The sequence below is a fragment of the Olea europaea genome, chromosome 10 (genome assembly GCF_002742605.1).
Source record: "Olea europaea var. sylvestris chromosome 10, O_europaea_v1, whole genome shotgun sequence".
NCBI lineage: Eukaryota > Viridiplantae > Streptophyta > Magnoliopsida > Lamiales > Oleaceae > Olea > Olea europaea.
Genome location: NC_036246.1, coordinates 20697838 through 20713513, shown reverse-complemented (window position 1 = coordinate 20713513; position 15676 = coordinate 20697838). Strand labels below are relative to the sequence as shown.

Below are 15676 nucleotides of genomic sequence, written 5' to 3'. Positions count from 1 at the left end.
ATGTCAAATCACTGTTTAAGAATACATTTTTTTGGAATAATGTGGCTCAAACACCCCCCTAAAGTTTGAGCACATCAATGAAATTAATTATCTTCATGCATCTAAGGAAAAATGTCAAGTAGAGACCAGTGACACCTCTAACTATCGATCCGGAATTTATGTGTTAAACATTTCTATATATATAGGTATACCCCATACTTTTGTACCATAATAATCCCATATTTTCTGCGACATCATAGTAGGGAAAAATGAAGACTATAAAGACATCAATTTATTATAAAAGATACAACACTAATCACAAGAAAACATAAATGATAAATGTACCACAGTTTTACAGTCTTCACACAATCGACATACATATTATACATTACAATCTATGCTACGAACTGTTGTGGTGTATTTAACCAATGTCCGCTGCCTGCTGTAGGAATTACAGATATGCCGTCCTAAAACCAAAACCGAGGAAACCTCCATCAGTTTTGAACAATGTAAGGAATTAAAGCGGCACAAAAATAACAGTGACCTTTCTTCTACATGTCACTAGTGTTCACAGATACGACCGGACAGTATAATATGAAGGAATTTAGCTTATTCTTATGTCATATACAATACTATCACCACAAGTAAGACGAAGCAGATAGACCCATTGTCTTTTTCCAAGTGGAGCTCCGATAAATTTTATAATATTAACATTACCAAGCAACAAGCAGCTCCATGGTATACGTATCAACAGTAAAACTTTAACGTCTTCTGGGTATATATTAGATTTAAATCTCGTTTACGAGATATTAGCTATGTGGCATACAAAACATAACATTTTTTGGAAAGAAGATGCATATAAGCAAATATTAGGACTTTCTTAAGCCAACGACAAAAATCACTAATTATTCCAACTTTCATATATAAAAAATGAAGCAAAAAAAAATGTAAACTAAACGTTGTAGGTGAGACATTTTCAAACATGTTTGTAAATTAATAGATGGGTGATAATTCATAAGTAGATGAAAAGATAAGCAATAAATATGAAACATATCTAAATTTTATGGCATGACGCGAGAAAGAAATATATCTACACCCCCCAGGGCCCAACTAAATGGAAGTATAACATCAAGGCTACATGCGTCACTAGAGAATATAAACAATTTAGGTATTTTTGTTATTAATTTGGGTATTTTTATAAATAACAAAAATACCTCAGCTTTCAGCAGGTGCCTCAACATGAGAGCTCCCTTCCTCACCAAATTGCAAATCTTCAATCTGGTCTGGAGCAATCCAAGATATCGGAATGGCAGCAACTATCATGAAAATTGTTCCAATCAAGCCTAACTATAATCTGACTATCTAAGAAATGTAATATGGCAGAGAATATATAAAGAAATACATTAACATGAAGAACTAATACAAAAGAAATATGGATCTATTTGGAAATCTTATCCAGTCAGCATCAAAGATTAAACCTGGCATTGCAGCTTCGCCCGTGTCGGGTGAAGCAGAAGAACGGGCAAGACGTTTTCGAACATAATTTTTCTCCGATGGTACAGGAGTCCGAAAGGAGAACTGTGACATTGTTACGCCTATGTATTCGGGATGCTCACTTAGGTACCTTGAAAGAACGTAGGAAAACACTCAAAATAAGTAAAAGCAAAAGATTGTGAAGTCTAAAATATAGAACCTTCCGAATAAAAAACCTAAGCAGCTTCTAATAACAATCAACAGATGAATTGTACCTCTCAACTTCCCTCGTTGTTCGCAACCACTTGCCTGATGATGGAGGAACATAATACCTGTTAGGAAAAATGACACCACCCAATTGAAGTCAAAATGACATTTCCGTAGCTCAAAGCTTTGTCTAAATGCGCTAGAAAAAATATGGATTGCCAAACATACACGTCGGAAAATTTTGTGCCTCCTTCAGCTCTGAGTCGTAAAATTCGTTGCCAGCCTGGAGGAGGTTTAGGAATACTGGGCTTGTCTATTGCCCAACGCCAACTGCCATCATCTTTCACGAGATCTGGTTCAACATCACATGTTATCTCAGGACGCCATTCATGAGCCATTTTACAAACAAAAGGTTGTTCCACTATTGTTTCTCGTATCTGCTCATACTTCTCCTTTGTGGGGATGAACCTCCATTTTAAGCAATTGGCACACTGAACGGTAAAATTTGTTATTGAATCCGAAAGCCTTTTAGATGCCTTCGGAGAAGATGTGGGACGGGTGACAGATTTGGTTTCAGGAGCAACATTTGATAAGCTTCCTTCCATTTTTAAAAGAACTGTCAATATGAGAAGAGACGAAATCATTGGAAAAATAGAACACAATAATAACAAAAGAAGAAATATTGATTGCAACACAGTTAATGGAATTTATATTTCAAACAAGATGAAAATCTTTAGGTTATATTTAGAGAATGCTTTCTCTTTTCTAGAGCAAGTTTGAATACAAAACCACAGAAATAAAGTCGAGTCAAAACCGGTATCCATCTCAACAAAAATATGACAAAATAGGAACACAGAATACCATATCTCAAAAAACAAAAGACACAAAACTGCTAGATCATGTCAATTAATATAACAAAAATACATATTTGATAGACCTCAAGCAACAATTAACTATAGAAATCTAGAAAAAGCATATTTATTTTTCTTTATTGAGAACGAATAACTAATAGTTCCCAGCGTTATAGATGTAATCCATATCTTCTAAACGGCATTATCAATATAATAATTCAACATATGAGGGCGTAACTATTAAATTAAATATAAATAAATAAATAAATAAATTCACAACATTAGTCATCTTTCATTAATGTTGGAATGTTATATTGCATAAAATACTTCACATGAATGATCTCTGATCCTTGTATACACGTGCACTGCGCTTAAAGGCCTGAGACATTTATTTATTATTTTTTTTCTTTTTAATTATTTGTTGGGGCCTGGGGGTGTTTTAAACTGGTGTGTATGCATGCATTCATAGAGTGTTAAAAATGTCAGTCATGTATAAATGTTAGACATGGAAAGGGTATGTTTCCTGTAAGGGCAGCCTGGGTTGGGAGTTCTGGGCGAATATTTTTTAAAGTGCTCATTTTTGGTGATTTTTAAAAAAGTCTAACCCATACTTGGGAGTTTATTATTCAGCTGTTCTAGAAGTTTTTTAAAAGAATAAAATTACATATATGCCTATATGTAAAAAATGTTGGTATATGAAAAAACAATATGAAGAAAATGTGTCACCCCTCGCAATTCACTGTAGCTTATATAATTTACTCAATCATTTCAGTTTTGATGGACTCACCTTGGAATAATTATTGTTACTTTTATAAGCTATTACGTGCCAATTATTTTCTATTGGATTATAAGATGAAGAAAAAGGAATATAATTGTGAAGCTAATTATTACGAGTAGGTTCGTTTAAGCTCTTTCTACTAAATACTTCTTAAGAGCTGACATCCATCAGCTTTGAACAAAATGCAATTTGCAAGATAACTATTTGAACACATTTCTCTGCCTTTTGACCCGTATTCATAGCATGCTTCCGAAATGGTGCCACGAAAATTAATAAAATATCCATAACTTTGTAGGATTCTCAAGAAGAAAAGTCCAAACATTAAGCAACTCATCATCATCTTCAACCCCAATCTCAACTAAATGCATCAACAATTCATTGTCATTCGAAGATTGCTTTGCGCACTACAATATCATTTTATCTATATGATGTGTTGCCCTGAAATCCAAAGAAATTTAGCAACTTGCTCTTCAATTGTGGCTCTTCAAATTGCACGAAGTCTGCCATTCCTTACTAAAATACTACAAAAGTTAATAAATGATGTGAGACTCAATTGAACCAAATGTGGACAACTTGATCCCACAACAAGTTGCATTACTTCATCTCGTACTCACTCACAATAATACGCATTGCGCAAATGATTCAATTCAAACTTGAACTAGTTCGTGCAGTAGGCTGCTGTGTTAATTTAAGTCCAAGTAGTAGAAGAAACATCATATGGATATGATGTACACACATGGAAATATACATGATAAGATCATCATCATGAAAACGGTGACGGTCAGCCTTCTAACATTACAAAATTGTAGACATAAAAGACAAAACAAAAAATCTAAACAATTAGCAACAAAAATCACATACAATTATAGCCATTAATAAATCACATTAATTAGTCTAGAAAGCAATGAGGCTTTTATAGTAACAATGAATATACCTCTAGTGAGTACAAAGATGCTCATTTAATTAGCTCGGATTGGTGTGCTTTAAATTGAACTTTTAAAATGTATTCATAAAGATAAAAAGGGAAAAAAAAAATGCATTCATAAGGATAAAAAGGGGAAAAAAAAAAGATGACATTCATGGAACCCACCAAACAATCTTAAAATTCTAATAAGGATCTAGAGATAATCAAACAAGTATAAGAGGAGAGAATACCTGATGGAAGATCTGAAGAGTGGATGCGTTCTGAAGCGTTTGAGAGAGAGTTATTTGAAGAGGATTTCTTTTCTTCTTGTCCAAGCGTAATTCCTTTTTAGGGTAGATTTGGAAATAGTTGTTTTTTGACTGTAAAATTGGAAGAAAATTTGAAAAGCCCAAAAATCACCAATTTGTTGAGTCGAGAATCACAACCCAAATCACACTACACTGATCCAGAGCCCCAATAAACTAACAATCAATGGTTTTCTCAACATCTCGTAAACAGTTTCACCAAGATGCAATCAAAATCAGTGGAGAAAATCTGGCAAGCAGGCCCTAAGTGTTTATTCTTCGCTGGTTCATAATATTTAAAGGGGAAAAGCCCTCAAAAAATGTTGATTTCTTAAAAAAAGAATAAAAAAAAAACGTGACTACTAATTTCTGATCTTAGATTACAAATCAGTTGCGACAAAACCAAAGAATAAACGAGAATGCTATGTAGCTTGAAAGAAATGCAAAAAATTACAGAAAGCCCAGACTCCTTACAGGATCAGAAAGCAAAAACTCAATATAAAAGAAAATAATTTTTTTATTTTAAAGAAAAATCATTCGCCTGAAAAAAATGAATCACCAGTTAAGAATCTAACAGTAACGCAGAAAGACGATATCAAAATAAGCGATGAATGAGAACAAAACATTTACCTTGGTACGCAGCGGTGGCGCGGCCACGGCACGGCTGCGGCGGAGGCAGACTGGGAGTGAGAGCTAGATGTAAGACTTCTGATTTTAGGGAAAATTGATGTATATGACTCGATTATACAAAAGGTACGAATTTTGACTTTAGTTAAATTGCAGGTATAGTCCTTAACCTTTTCTATTTGGTGCAGAATCATTCCTGACCTTATTTCGTAGCAAAATCATCCTCCCCCGCCATTAAACTAGGGAGTAGGGATGGAATACTTTACCACGGCCCTAGCATCAAGGAATTAGGATGGAAATGGGGAACATGGTTTTCACCCAAAATTCGTCTCGACTCTTACATTTTATTTTTATGATACTAAATATTAATCGTATTTAAAAATATAAAAAATTGATAACTAAATAAGGATACGAGATAATAAATACGGATATATTATTCAATGCCCACCTTTTAAAAATCCCTAGTGAGTTGAGAAATAGGGATGACTAAATATATTTACACTGTATTTTCTTACAAATGCATCACATTTTAATTGTATGAAATGTTCATAACATTTATAGTTATTGTCACACCAAGAGGAAATAAAAAGACTAATTTACCCTCGCGTATTTAGTAAGCAAAAAAAATCATAATTATAGTAAAATACTTCTTCATTGTTTTAAAGCACGATAACAAGATATTGTCTGAATATCAACATTAAGGACAAGATTTGTGAATTGATGAAAGGCTAATGATAAGAATGTGACCCAAAAAAAAAAAGTTCAAAACATAAATATAACAATCAATAAAGAGTAGGGGCAACAATACAATTAAAATGTGTTGTATTTATTAAAAAATGTTGTGCGAATATAGCTAGCCAATAGCAATAATTGTCTTAGCTCGTTAAATTTCCATTAAGTTTATATGTGCAAACTATGTCAATAGTCATTGTTGACCTCAAAATGATGATCAGCAAATTTTCCTCATCTAACTAGATTTTCCTTTTCTGTAACCCTCTTCTAAATGACTCTTTGGGAGTTTTATATCAACTTGTTTTTATTTATCCAAACATGTCTATTTATAGATTTTATTCAGACTTTGGCGGTAAATGAGTGTTTTTTAGTAATGACATAAGGCGATTGATCACTTCCTAACTAATACTATTATTAGTTCACCTTTCGTTTACCAGTTTATATGTCCTTTATGAAATCATGCTTTATTCCTTTGTTCAGATGCAAAATAACGTGATGGAATCAGTTCGTCACTTTTAGTTGCGGTTCTTGCACTTATGAATGTTCATTTCAGCTTCTTAAGTTTGTCTACGATTACATGGTTCGCATAGTCAGGACATGAGTTCAACAATATTTCTTTATCAATTTTCTATTATTCAACAACTATTGTAAAGACCACAATGGACAAAACATGAATAATGTTAAAAGAGAATAAATAACTAAAGAAATAAAAAGGAAAGAAATGGACAAAGAGACTTCTACAGTATGTAAATATTGTTGGATCAACTCTAAAAATTAGTGTGTAAATTATTTCTCCTTAGTATAATAGGTTAAAGTGAATGTGATGGAACAAAATATAAAATATTAAAGCCCAGTTCGATTCACACTCTTTGATCACGAAAATGAAAAATATGATCGTTGTCCATTATATCAAGTTATTATATTTGACTTTTTTATCTCTTGTGTAGGTCCCGTAACAACTATATTTTTCATTCTCATTCTTACAAAAATGAATACCAAACGGGACCTAGATATATAAATTATTTGTAAAGTGTGTTAAAGTTGGAATACCCAACATGTAGTGAATTGCCGTAAAAAGGGTTGATCTAGTCTACCTATGAATTTGTACTTGCACCATAAACTAAGTCCATTCATATTTAACTTTTGTTTGAAAAGGAAACTGATGTTTACAACAATAAAAAGAGGAGAACAATTATCCCTTTTTTACCCGAGCGAGATCAAGCACCTCTATGACTCGTTCTTGTGATCTCGATCCCATCAAAACCAACGATTGAAAATAAATACTAAAAGTCGAGAAAATTTGAAAACATAAATATATTAACTCAACACTCAATTAAGAACAAATACACGAGGTTGAATAAAGATCATAACTTGAAGACAATAGCATTCGACCTCTAGTTAGAAGTACATACTATTAGACAAGATAAAAAAAAAATTTCAAACCACTATTCCGCTAATGAACAAACTATCTCATCTGAAACAATTCTCGGACAATCTCAACAGTTGGTACAAAGCCTTCGGGTTTAACCTCACGTCAAAACCAAGAAGGAAAAACAAAACTGAGAATCTCTTTGCAATTGAAATCTCTCCAGGTTTCAAAAAAATGTCAAAGATGGCAACTGCCCTTCTTCGCCTTCCTATTCTTTATTTGAGGGATAGATTCTTGATTTGCATCAATTATTGGCCTCTCTAAAGAACTTGACTCCAGCGAGTTTTGATGACCATAGAAATGAAACAACTCTATACGTAAGCGTCGAAGTTCTGTGGCTTGCAACTAAACTGATTATGAATTGGGACAATTTTTCCATTGCACAAAAAACTTGTAGTATCCCCTTGCCGGGATTGTAACAAATTGATGATCAACTATAGATGCTAATAAACTTGTAGCAATCTTTGAAGCATCATAAGTCTTGTTACGTGGAATGAAATGATATACGACCACTATATTTAAATCATGCTGTCGAAGAGTCTTGGGCAACCCAAGAACAAAGTCCTATGTTGCCAAGGTTTGTCTGGAATGGACACAGGAATATAAAGTCCTGCTGGTTGTTTGGTTCCTTCGTTTATCTCACAAGTCCGACAACGGTTCACCACCTCATGTAAATCTCTTCACATCTAAGGCCAATAGAATCGATCATCAACAACGTCATAAGTTTGATCATATCCAAAATGTCTTGCTAAGCCCTGCTGAGAAGTTCTGTGATTACAAACTCGTGAAAAGATCCACTAGAGATTAACCACTGATACTCAAATAGTTATTCATATAAAATCTCCCCAACATGCCTCCAATGTTTTATTTTATAACAAGGCATCCGCATGTTCATTTAAGTATCACTACACTTTAACTTGTAAGATCAGTTACCTACTTCAAATAAGAAAATGTCACACATGATGGTCTATTCGTAATGACGATATTCATATATCATTATTACTTGCGATTATGGATGATTTAAGATTCAGTCATATGTAATTTGTATCTCATAATCACAACTTTTTTTAATTAAAAAATTATTAGAATTTGAATCTATGAATTCTACTATTTAATTTAATTGAGTATTAATTAAATAATAGATATGCCATAAAATTATATCAATTATATACTAAAAGTGTTTATTTTCAAATTTTATTGAATCTAGGACATAATATTTACAAACTCTCACTTGCACCAGATCCAATCACTTATGTATTTAATATCATAAGAATTTACATGATAATCATATCTATATTGTGACAACTCTTTGTCAATGGATCTGCAATATTTTCAACTATGGGAATTTGTTTTTCTTTACGTCATTTCTTTGTATTATCTTTCTAATGAGATGATACCACCTTAACACATGTTTGGACCATTGATGACACATTAATTCCTTCATTTGCACAATAAATCCATTGTTATCACAATGCAGAAGTTTTTGATCAACAAATTTAGGAGTTACTCCAAGTTCATTAATGAGCTTTTTGATCCAGTCCACAACCTTTGTTACTTCTAAAGCAATAGTGTAAAAGGCTTCCCTTATTAAATCAAGGATTGTTTTCTATTTGGAATCTTTTCAACATGCCGTTTAAGAGTAAATCAATATCTTCATCAAGATTTCTATCATTCTAGTCTGACTAAAAGTTAGCATCAATGTATCTATGAACTCTCAATTCATTTTCTCCATATAATACTTTTCAATATTTTACCCATGTAGATTGGGATAAATTAAGCAATCTTCTAAATCTATCTCTATAGATCAAGTTACTTCTCTCGTATCTTTCATGGATATATTATTTGACGATAATGATTTCAATGATTGAAACTTAGTGATGTCATTTCCTATTAATATATTATCTACATATATATTAAGAAAATGACAACGTTTCCACTATTTTCTTGTAAGCAAACAATTTTTTTTCATTTTTGATAAAATCAGACATTTTGAGTTTTTTATCAGATCGAAGATTTCAGCTCCAAGAGGTTAGCTTCAATCCATATAAGAACCGATCAAGCTTGCATACCTTGCAAGCATATTTGGATTCATAACTTTCGAGTTGTGTCATGTACACTTTCTCTTGCAAATTCCTGTTAAGAAATATAGTTTTGACATCATTTTGTCATAACTCATAGTCATGGTATGTAGCTATTGTAAGCAAAATTTGAATTGACTTTAGCATGGCTATGTGCTAGAATGTTTCATCAAATTTAAATCCTTGTCTTTGTTTATAACATTTTGCTATTATCCTTGCTTTGTATGTATGTATATTTTCATCTATGTCAACCTTTTTAATGTAAACACATTTACAACCTATGGTTCCATCCAATCAGGTTGAATTTGATGGCTTCTTACCATCTGTTTAAGTCAACGCTTGACTTTGTTTCTGCATAACTAGTGCGTTAATCATCTTTTATTGGTAATCATAGATTCATACCTTCTAGGAGGTCGAACGATCCTACAAGATTTACACGAAGCTAATGTGTCTTCAAAATTCTCTACTTTCTGATCATTAAATATGTCTTTTAACATATGCGGGGTCAGACTCATGCTTATCTAATTGGTCAACTTATCTGTGGATTTTTGAACTCCTTCAAGATCTATTCTGTTCATTGTCCTATCCTAGAATAAACAATTTTTTCTAGAAATATGACATGTCTTGAGATGAACACCTTTTTCTCAAGGGGATTATAGAATTAGTATTCAAATATCTATTTTGGACATCATACAAATATGTATTTATCAGATTTAGACTCAAATTTATTCGATTTAATGCGATTCACATAAGCGTCACAATCCCAAGTTTTAATATGACATAAGTTTGACCTTCTGCCTTTCCATAACTTATATGGAGTTTTGTCAATCAACTTAGATGGGACACGATTTAGTGTATAGCAGGTTGGAATTAGTACATGACCCTAAAACAATTTTTTGAGGTTTGCATGGTTGATCATTAATCGCAATCTATCTAATAGTGTACTATTCTTTGATATGATCTTAATGTGAGAATCTCTTCACTTATTTGTTTTTATTGCAAAAGGAAATGACATGTTAAGAGAGATTGTGAGAAGTTGCAGAGCAAAGGTAATGTGAGAATATCTTTACTTATTTATTTTTATTGCAAGAAGAAATGACACATTAAGAGATATTACGAGAAGTTGCAGAGCAAAGGTAATTCAACTATAAATTATGGAAAGCAATCAGACACTTTAGACGAGACAAACATAGCTGAAAACTATTTGACTGATAGAGATCTTTTGGTGATTTTTGACGTGGAATCCAAACCTCACTAGTGATTTTGGATACACCTTGTGCTTTCCATATGTATCTTAATCGGGATATGTTTGAAACATATGAAATGCGGATGCAAGATATCGTTGTCATGTGTAACAATGAATCTTGTATGGTAAATGATATTGGGAGAGTCAAATTGAAGCTGGTAGATGGAACATGTAGAACACTTGATCACGTTCAACACATTCCAATTTTAAAGAAGAATCTCATTTCATTGAGTACTCTTGATTTCACGTGGTACACATTCTCTGGAGCAGGTGAAGTCATGAAGGTCCGAAAGAGTGTCTGTATTGTATTGGAAGGGCGAAAAATGTCCATGTTATAAACCTTATAACGTCAAACATAATTGGTGAAGAAAAGTCAGCACAAGTTTAGTACCGTGGTGAATATTTAGCTTGGTACAGTACCTTTGGAATTTCGCCTTAGGTCCATATTGAAAAATACTACTCAATCGAATTTGGAGAATATGGGTAATTTTGCTTTGCCACCATTGTTTTTTGGTTTCATCATATTCAACTGCTAGGGATAGATTCATTGGAGATAGGTATGAAGGTGCTGATTTAGTTACGCATGCTTTTGGGGATACTGAAGGTGTCGAGACTAACAAGGGGCATTCGGTGAAAGCATTGAGAGTTGATTATGCTACGGGATGTGCTTCGACCCTATTTGGTAAAAATTTTTGGGAATCCTATATTTGGATTCATGTATCCATGTTGGATACCGTGGAAGAGAAAGTATTTTGTATGATTGGAGAAGTTTGGTTCGAGTTGAAGGGTTCAATTGTGTCGTTACAGTCAAACTTATTTTTCCAGGTGATGTTGTACCAAAATTTGATTCACGATGCAGATTTGTTGTAGTTTGATCAAAATTCTCGTGGGTATTAGGGTTTTAGTTGAAACGGTCTTGAAGAAATCAAAGTTATGAATCGGGAAGAAAAATCGCTGCTCGAGCAGTAGACAACTTTTGGAGCAAGGAGTTGTCATCCACCAGTTGCTAAACTCTAGCTCGAGTAACAAGATGGTCTCTCGCCTGGCGCTAGATGCCATTCAAGCAACAGTACCATCTGAGATTCTCCTTTTGTTGGTTTCAGGCATATTTTAACATAATTTCCATTTTTTAGGTTATTTTTAAAGTTTTGACATGTCTCCTATAAATAGTAAATTCTTCATTTAATTTACTAGAATTGTTGAGATTGCCATAGCAATATTACTTTCTCCATTAGTTGTTGAATAAAATACTTGATTCCTTTGCTAATCTATTTCTTGCTTTTAGTATTGTTTTTTGTGTGTGATCATATATTTCATATTGTATCATATTGCCTGCCCATTTCTTAACATAATCAATGGGAAAATATTTTCCTTGATCCGTTCCTTCATCTCCTTCCAGGTGAAAACTAATGAACGTCGAATATGGCATAATTGTTCCTCCACACTTCCCTACCAAGCTTGTGCATGCCTCTTTAATTTCGTTTGGACATAACGAACGTTTAGATCTTCGAATACAGTAAACCATTAGAAGTAATTCTTTATGATTGTTAACCAATCTTTAAATAGCATTGGGCTCTAGCTTTCCATAAAAATATGGCACATCCACCTTCATCCTATTAATTAGCTCATCAAGAGATAGATAATCAATCCCTACCATGGTATTGGGGAAAATCTTCTCTGTTTCATTATATTAATGCCCATGATTATCAAACTCCCTAGATTCTCGATCCTCCAATTCCTCTTCTTCATCCCTTATAATGTTGTCCAACACCTCCTCATATACTGAACCACCCCTAGAAGTGGTAAAAGTGCCGAGTAGCTCGTCGGCTCATCAGAATTCAACCCATGGATGGCTCGAGCGTGAGCACAAGATGAGTGGGAGGCTCAAATGGTGAGTTGAACGTTTGGTCACTTTTTTCAAAGTTTGTGATAGTTGAAATTGTCACAAAACTTTGAAAGTGACTGTCCCAACAGTCTCTTAATTTTTTTATTTTTATTTTTATAATTCTATGAATACTTCACAACTTCAATCCATTTTTCACACACTATATACTCTCTTCTACATTCTCTCTACAATCAAATTAATGTCATTCAATTTAAATTTCAATTCATTTTATATATTCTACAATCAACATCTTTATATATTTATGTTTATACAATTCAAATCTCAATTCTATTCTCCACATTATACATAATTAAATTCATACATTTCATCTTCAATCTATTTACATTCTCTACTATAATTTTATTTCATCTTTACACTCGTGGAGGAATGATAAAGTCCATTGTCAATGTTGAGTCACTAAGCATAGTGGACAATGAACATTTCACACAGTTCGAGAACTGATATCTTCAACCAAGGTACATTACGATAAGTAAAAATACTCTTCATTTTGATACCCTAGAGTATGTCGTTAAAAACAAGAAACAATTCATTTGTAATTTACATAAATATAGTGGTGTTATATGTGAAGGTATTAATAAAAAAAGGTCATAAATGCAATTGCAAGCCAGATTGACCCACATTGGGTTATGCATAAAAAATAATTGCTTTTAAGATAATTGAGTATCCTCATAACACTAACGACATATTTAATGCTTTTATGCAAATTATTAAAGAATATAATTGTGAAAGTAAAATTCACTCTTTTACATTTGATAATACTAGTGTTAATAAGCCTGTTATTGATAAACTATACATGGTTCTTAATCTTGATTTTTGTAGTTTTCTATTTCATATTCATGTGTGTTACATTTTTTATCTAATTATGCAAGATGGTATGTTACATACTAAAGATCAAATGGAAAGAATTAGGGATGCAGTAATACACATCACCATATTACAAAGTAGAAAATCAGCATTCGAGGATTATTGTACAAAATTTGTTATGAATTTCAAAAAATTTGTAACCAACATAGGATATAGGTGAAACTCAACTTACTTATTATTAATATGTAAAGAATATGAAGCATCAATAACTGAATTTTTTAACTCTAGTCATACAAGTGATAACGATGAGTTTATTTTAGGTTATACTAATTGAGAATTAGCTTTTAAAGTTAAAAGATTTTTGACAAGTTTTTATAATTCTACAACCATCTTAGTTGCATTATAGTATCCCACTAGTTCTAAAGTTCTTGAATGTCCTTTTGTCATTGCAAGAATTTGTAAGAAATAAAGAAATGATCTCGATTTTATTGTAATATTGTATTCTATAGAACTAAAATTTAGAAAATATTAAGGAGACTTATGTTTTTTTTTTTTTTGGTATGCATAATGGAGCACAAATACAATTTGAAATGAACTAAATATATCGCTAGACAAATGACAAATAATTTAAATTTTGATGCACTTATCACTTATTCTAATTTAGAAAACATGTTAACTTCCATGTATAAATTGTGGATAAGTCTTGGTGTATATAAAATATGTACATAGGGATGTTCACTCCCTCACATGGGATGGGGCCCACCTCACTTGGGTCCCACCCCATGTGAGAGGTGTGAACACCCCTATGTACCCAAATTATGTACACTACGCACGACCTATAAATTATATCCATAGCGATTGGGTGCAAAAGTTAGCCGGGCACTCTACAAACCCAACCCTTTTGCTAATCTTCATGAAGATGATGCATAAATAGTGAATCTATTTAAAAGCATTAGGGATGAAAGATTTTATACAAGTTTTTCTAGCATGTCTTCTACATGTAATCAGACATCGGACGCATGTCCAATTGGAATGCCAACTGAATTACATTGATATTTCAATCATTAAATACTTAGGAATGTAGAACGTATTGAAGCAATAGAATTTGATTTACTTGATTTTTGGTGACAAAAGGAATGAAGATATCCAATTGATTTTGTTATTGCAAAAGATATACTAACACCTCCCGTTAACACTGTAACTTTGGAATTTTTCTATTGTAGGCAAACAAACTTTGCAAGAGGTCAAGGGGTTGATTCGAAGAAGACATTTCGAAAACATTAATGTGTGTAAATGATTGGCAAGACATTCATTTTGGAATCCAAAATAAGTATGCTGAACTTGTATGTAGTTAGTTAAATGATATTTAATTTCATCATATCCATACTTTGTTATTTTCTTAATAATATTACATTTAAAAAAATTGTACACATAACTAGTTATTCGTGTACAATTTTAACTCTATCAATTCAAAAAAATTAAGTAGCCGGTCCAAATTTAGAGAAAAAGATGAGGATTTTAAAATAAATGGTGAACTCGTAGGCCAAGTCGAGCTTGGTCCTTGAACGATGATCAGAGCATAGGCTCACTTCGTTGAAGATGAGCAGAGCTCGTGGTCAAATGTGTCGAGCCGAGCCCCATCTCTAACCATGCCACATCTTATTGGGAGACCTTAGTTCTTCTCGAACTTCATGTTCATTCATAACATTCAATCAACAAGTAAGTTGCACCAAAATTGTACTGATTTTACTAGTTTTGTTTGTTTGAAATTTGATTATTTGGAATATTTTATGAATTACCACTATGAGTTACAGGCATGGAATGCTAAGTTCCTTGAGGAGGGAAACCGTGTTCTAATACCAAAATTGGTGCAAAGCCTTATAGTTTAACCTCACGTCACAGCCAAGAGGGAAAACAAAACATGGAATCTCTCTGCAATTGGAATCTTTCCAGATTTCAAAAAAAAAAAAAAGAAGGGTCCAAGATGGCAATTGTCCTTTGCCTTCTCCTCCTTCCTATTCTCAATTTAAGGGGCGCATCAACGGTAGTATTGAATTATTAATATCATATAATTTTGTATCAAAAAAACTAATAACAATTTATTGTCCTCTTTTTCTAATGCATAAAATAATAGAGGGTAAGATACCCAATAAAATAAATGTTTAAACAGTTATAGATCACAAAAACCTCACCATCAAATAGTTGGCGTTATGTCAAACAAAAGAAAATTGATTCTTGATCTCTTCATCCACATCGACAGGTTTACATGTATTACAAACCAACTCTAGAGTTGTTTGTTCACACTTAGTCACCCTCTTAGTCAGGTTGTAGTAGAAAGCTTCTCCTAAAACTTGTAT

General features: G+C 32.7%; 1 protein-coding gene across 2 annotated transcripts; it reads right to left on the bottom strand.

The window, feature by feature from the left end:
- Positions 1-239: 239 nt before the first annotated feature.
- LOC111401462 (methyl-CpG-binding domain-containing protein 2-like) lies at positions 240-5229 on the bottom strand. 2 transcript variants are annotated; one of them, XM_023029201.1, is made up of 7 exons: positions 5128-5229; positions 4444-4572; positions 1888-2275; positions 1728-1784; positions 1458-1603; positions 1194-1295; positions 240-446 (listed from the first exon to the last, which is right to left on the bottom strand). In XM_023029201.1, exons 3-6 carry the CDS (start codon positions 2262-2264, stop codon positions 1195-1197), a joined length of 681 nt encoding a protein of 226 aa, XP_022884969.1. In that variant the 5' UTR covers positions 2265-2275; positions 4444-4572; positions 5128-5229; the 3' UTR covers positions 240-446; position 1194. The 2 variants fall into 2 exon arrangements, with proteins under 2 accessions (XP_022884969.1, XP_022884968.1); XM_023029200.1 differs by having other exon boundaries at positions 4444-5038; positions 5128-5222.
- Between the last annotated feature and the right edge of the window lie 10447 nt (positions 5230-15676).

What these genes read in the sequence shown, in the direction of transcription:
- LOC111401462 (XM_023029201.1), bottom strand. Translation starts at nt 2,264, where the DNA reads ATGGAAGGAAGCTTATCAAATGTTGCTCCTGAAACCAAATCTGTCACC. An exon ending in GGCACAAAATTTTCCGACGT is followed by an intron (nt 1,785 to 1,887) that starts GTATGTTTGGCA and finishes TTTTCCTAACAG; the next exon opens with GTATTATGTTCCTCCATCAT. An exon ending in ACAACGAGGGAAGTTGAGAG is followed by an intron (nt 1,604 to 1,727) that starts GTACAATTCATC and finishes CGTTCTTTCAAG; the next exon opens with GTACCTAAGTGAGCATCCCG.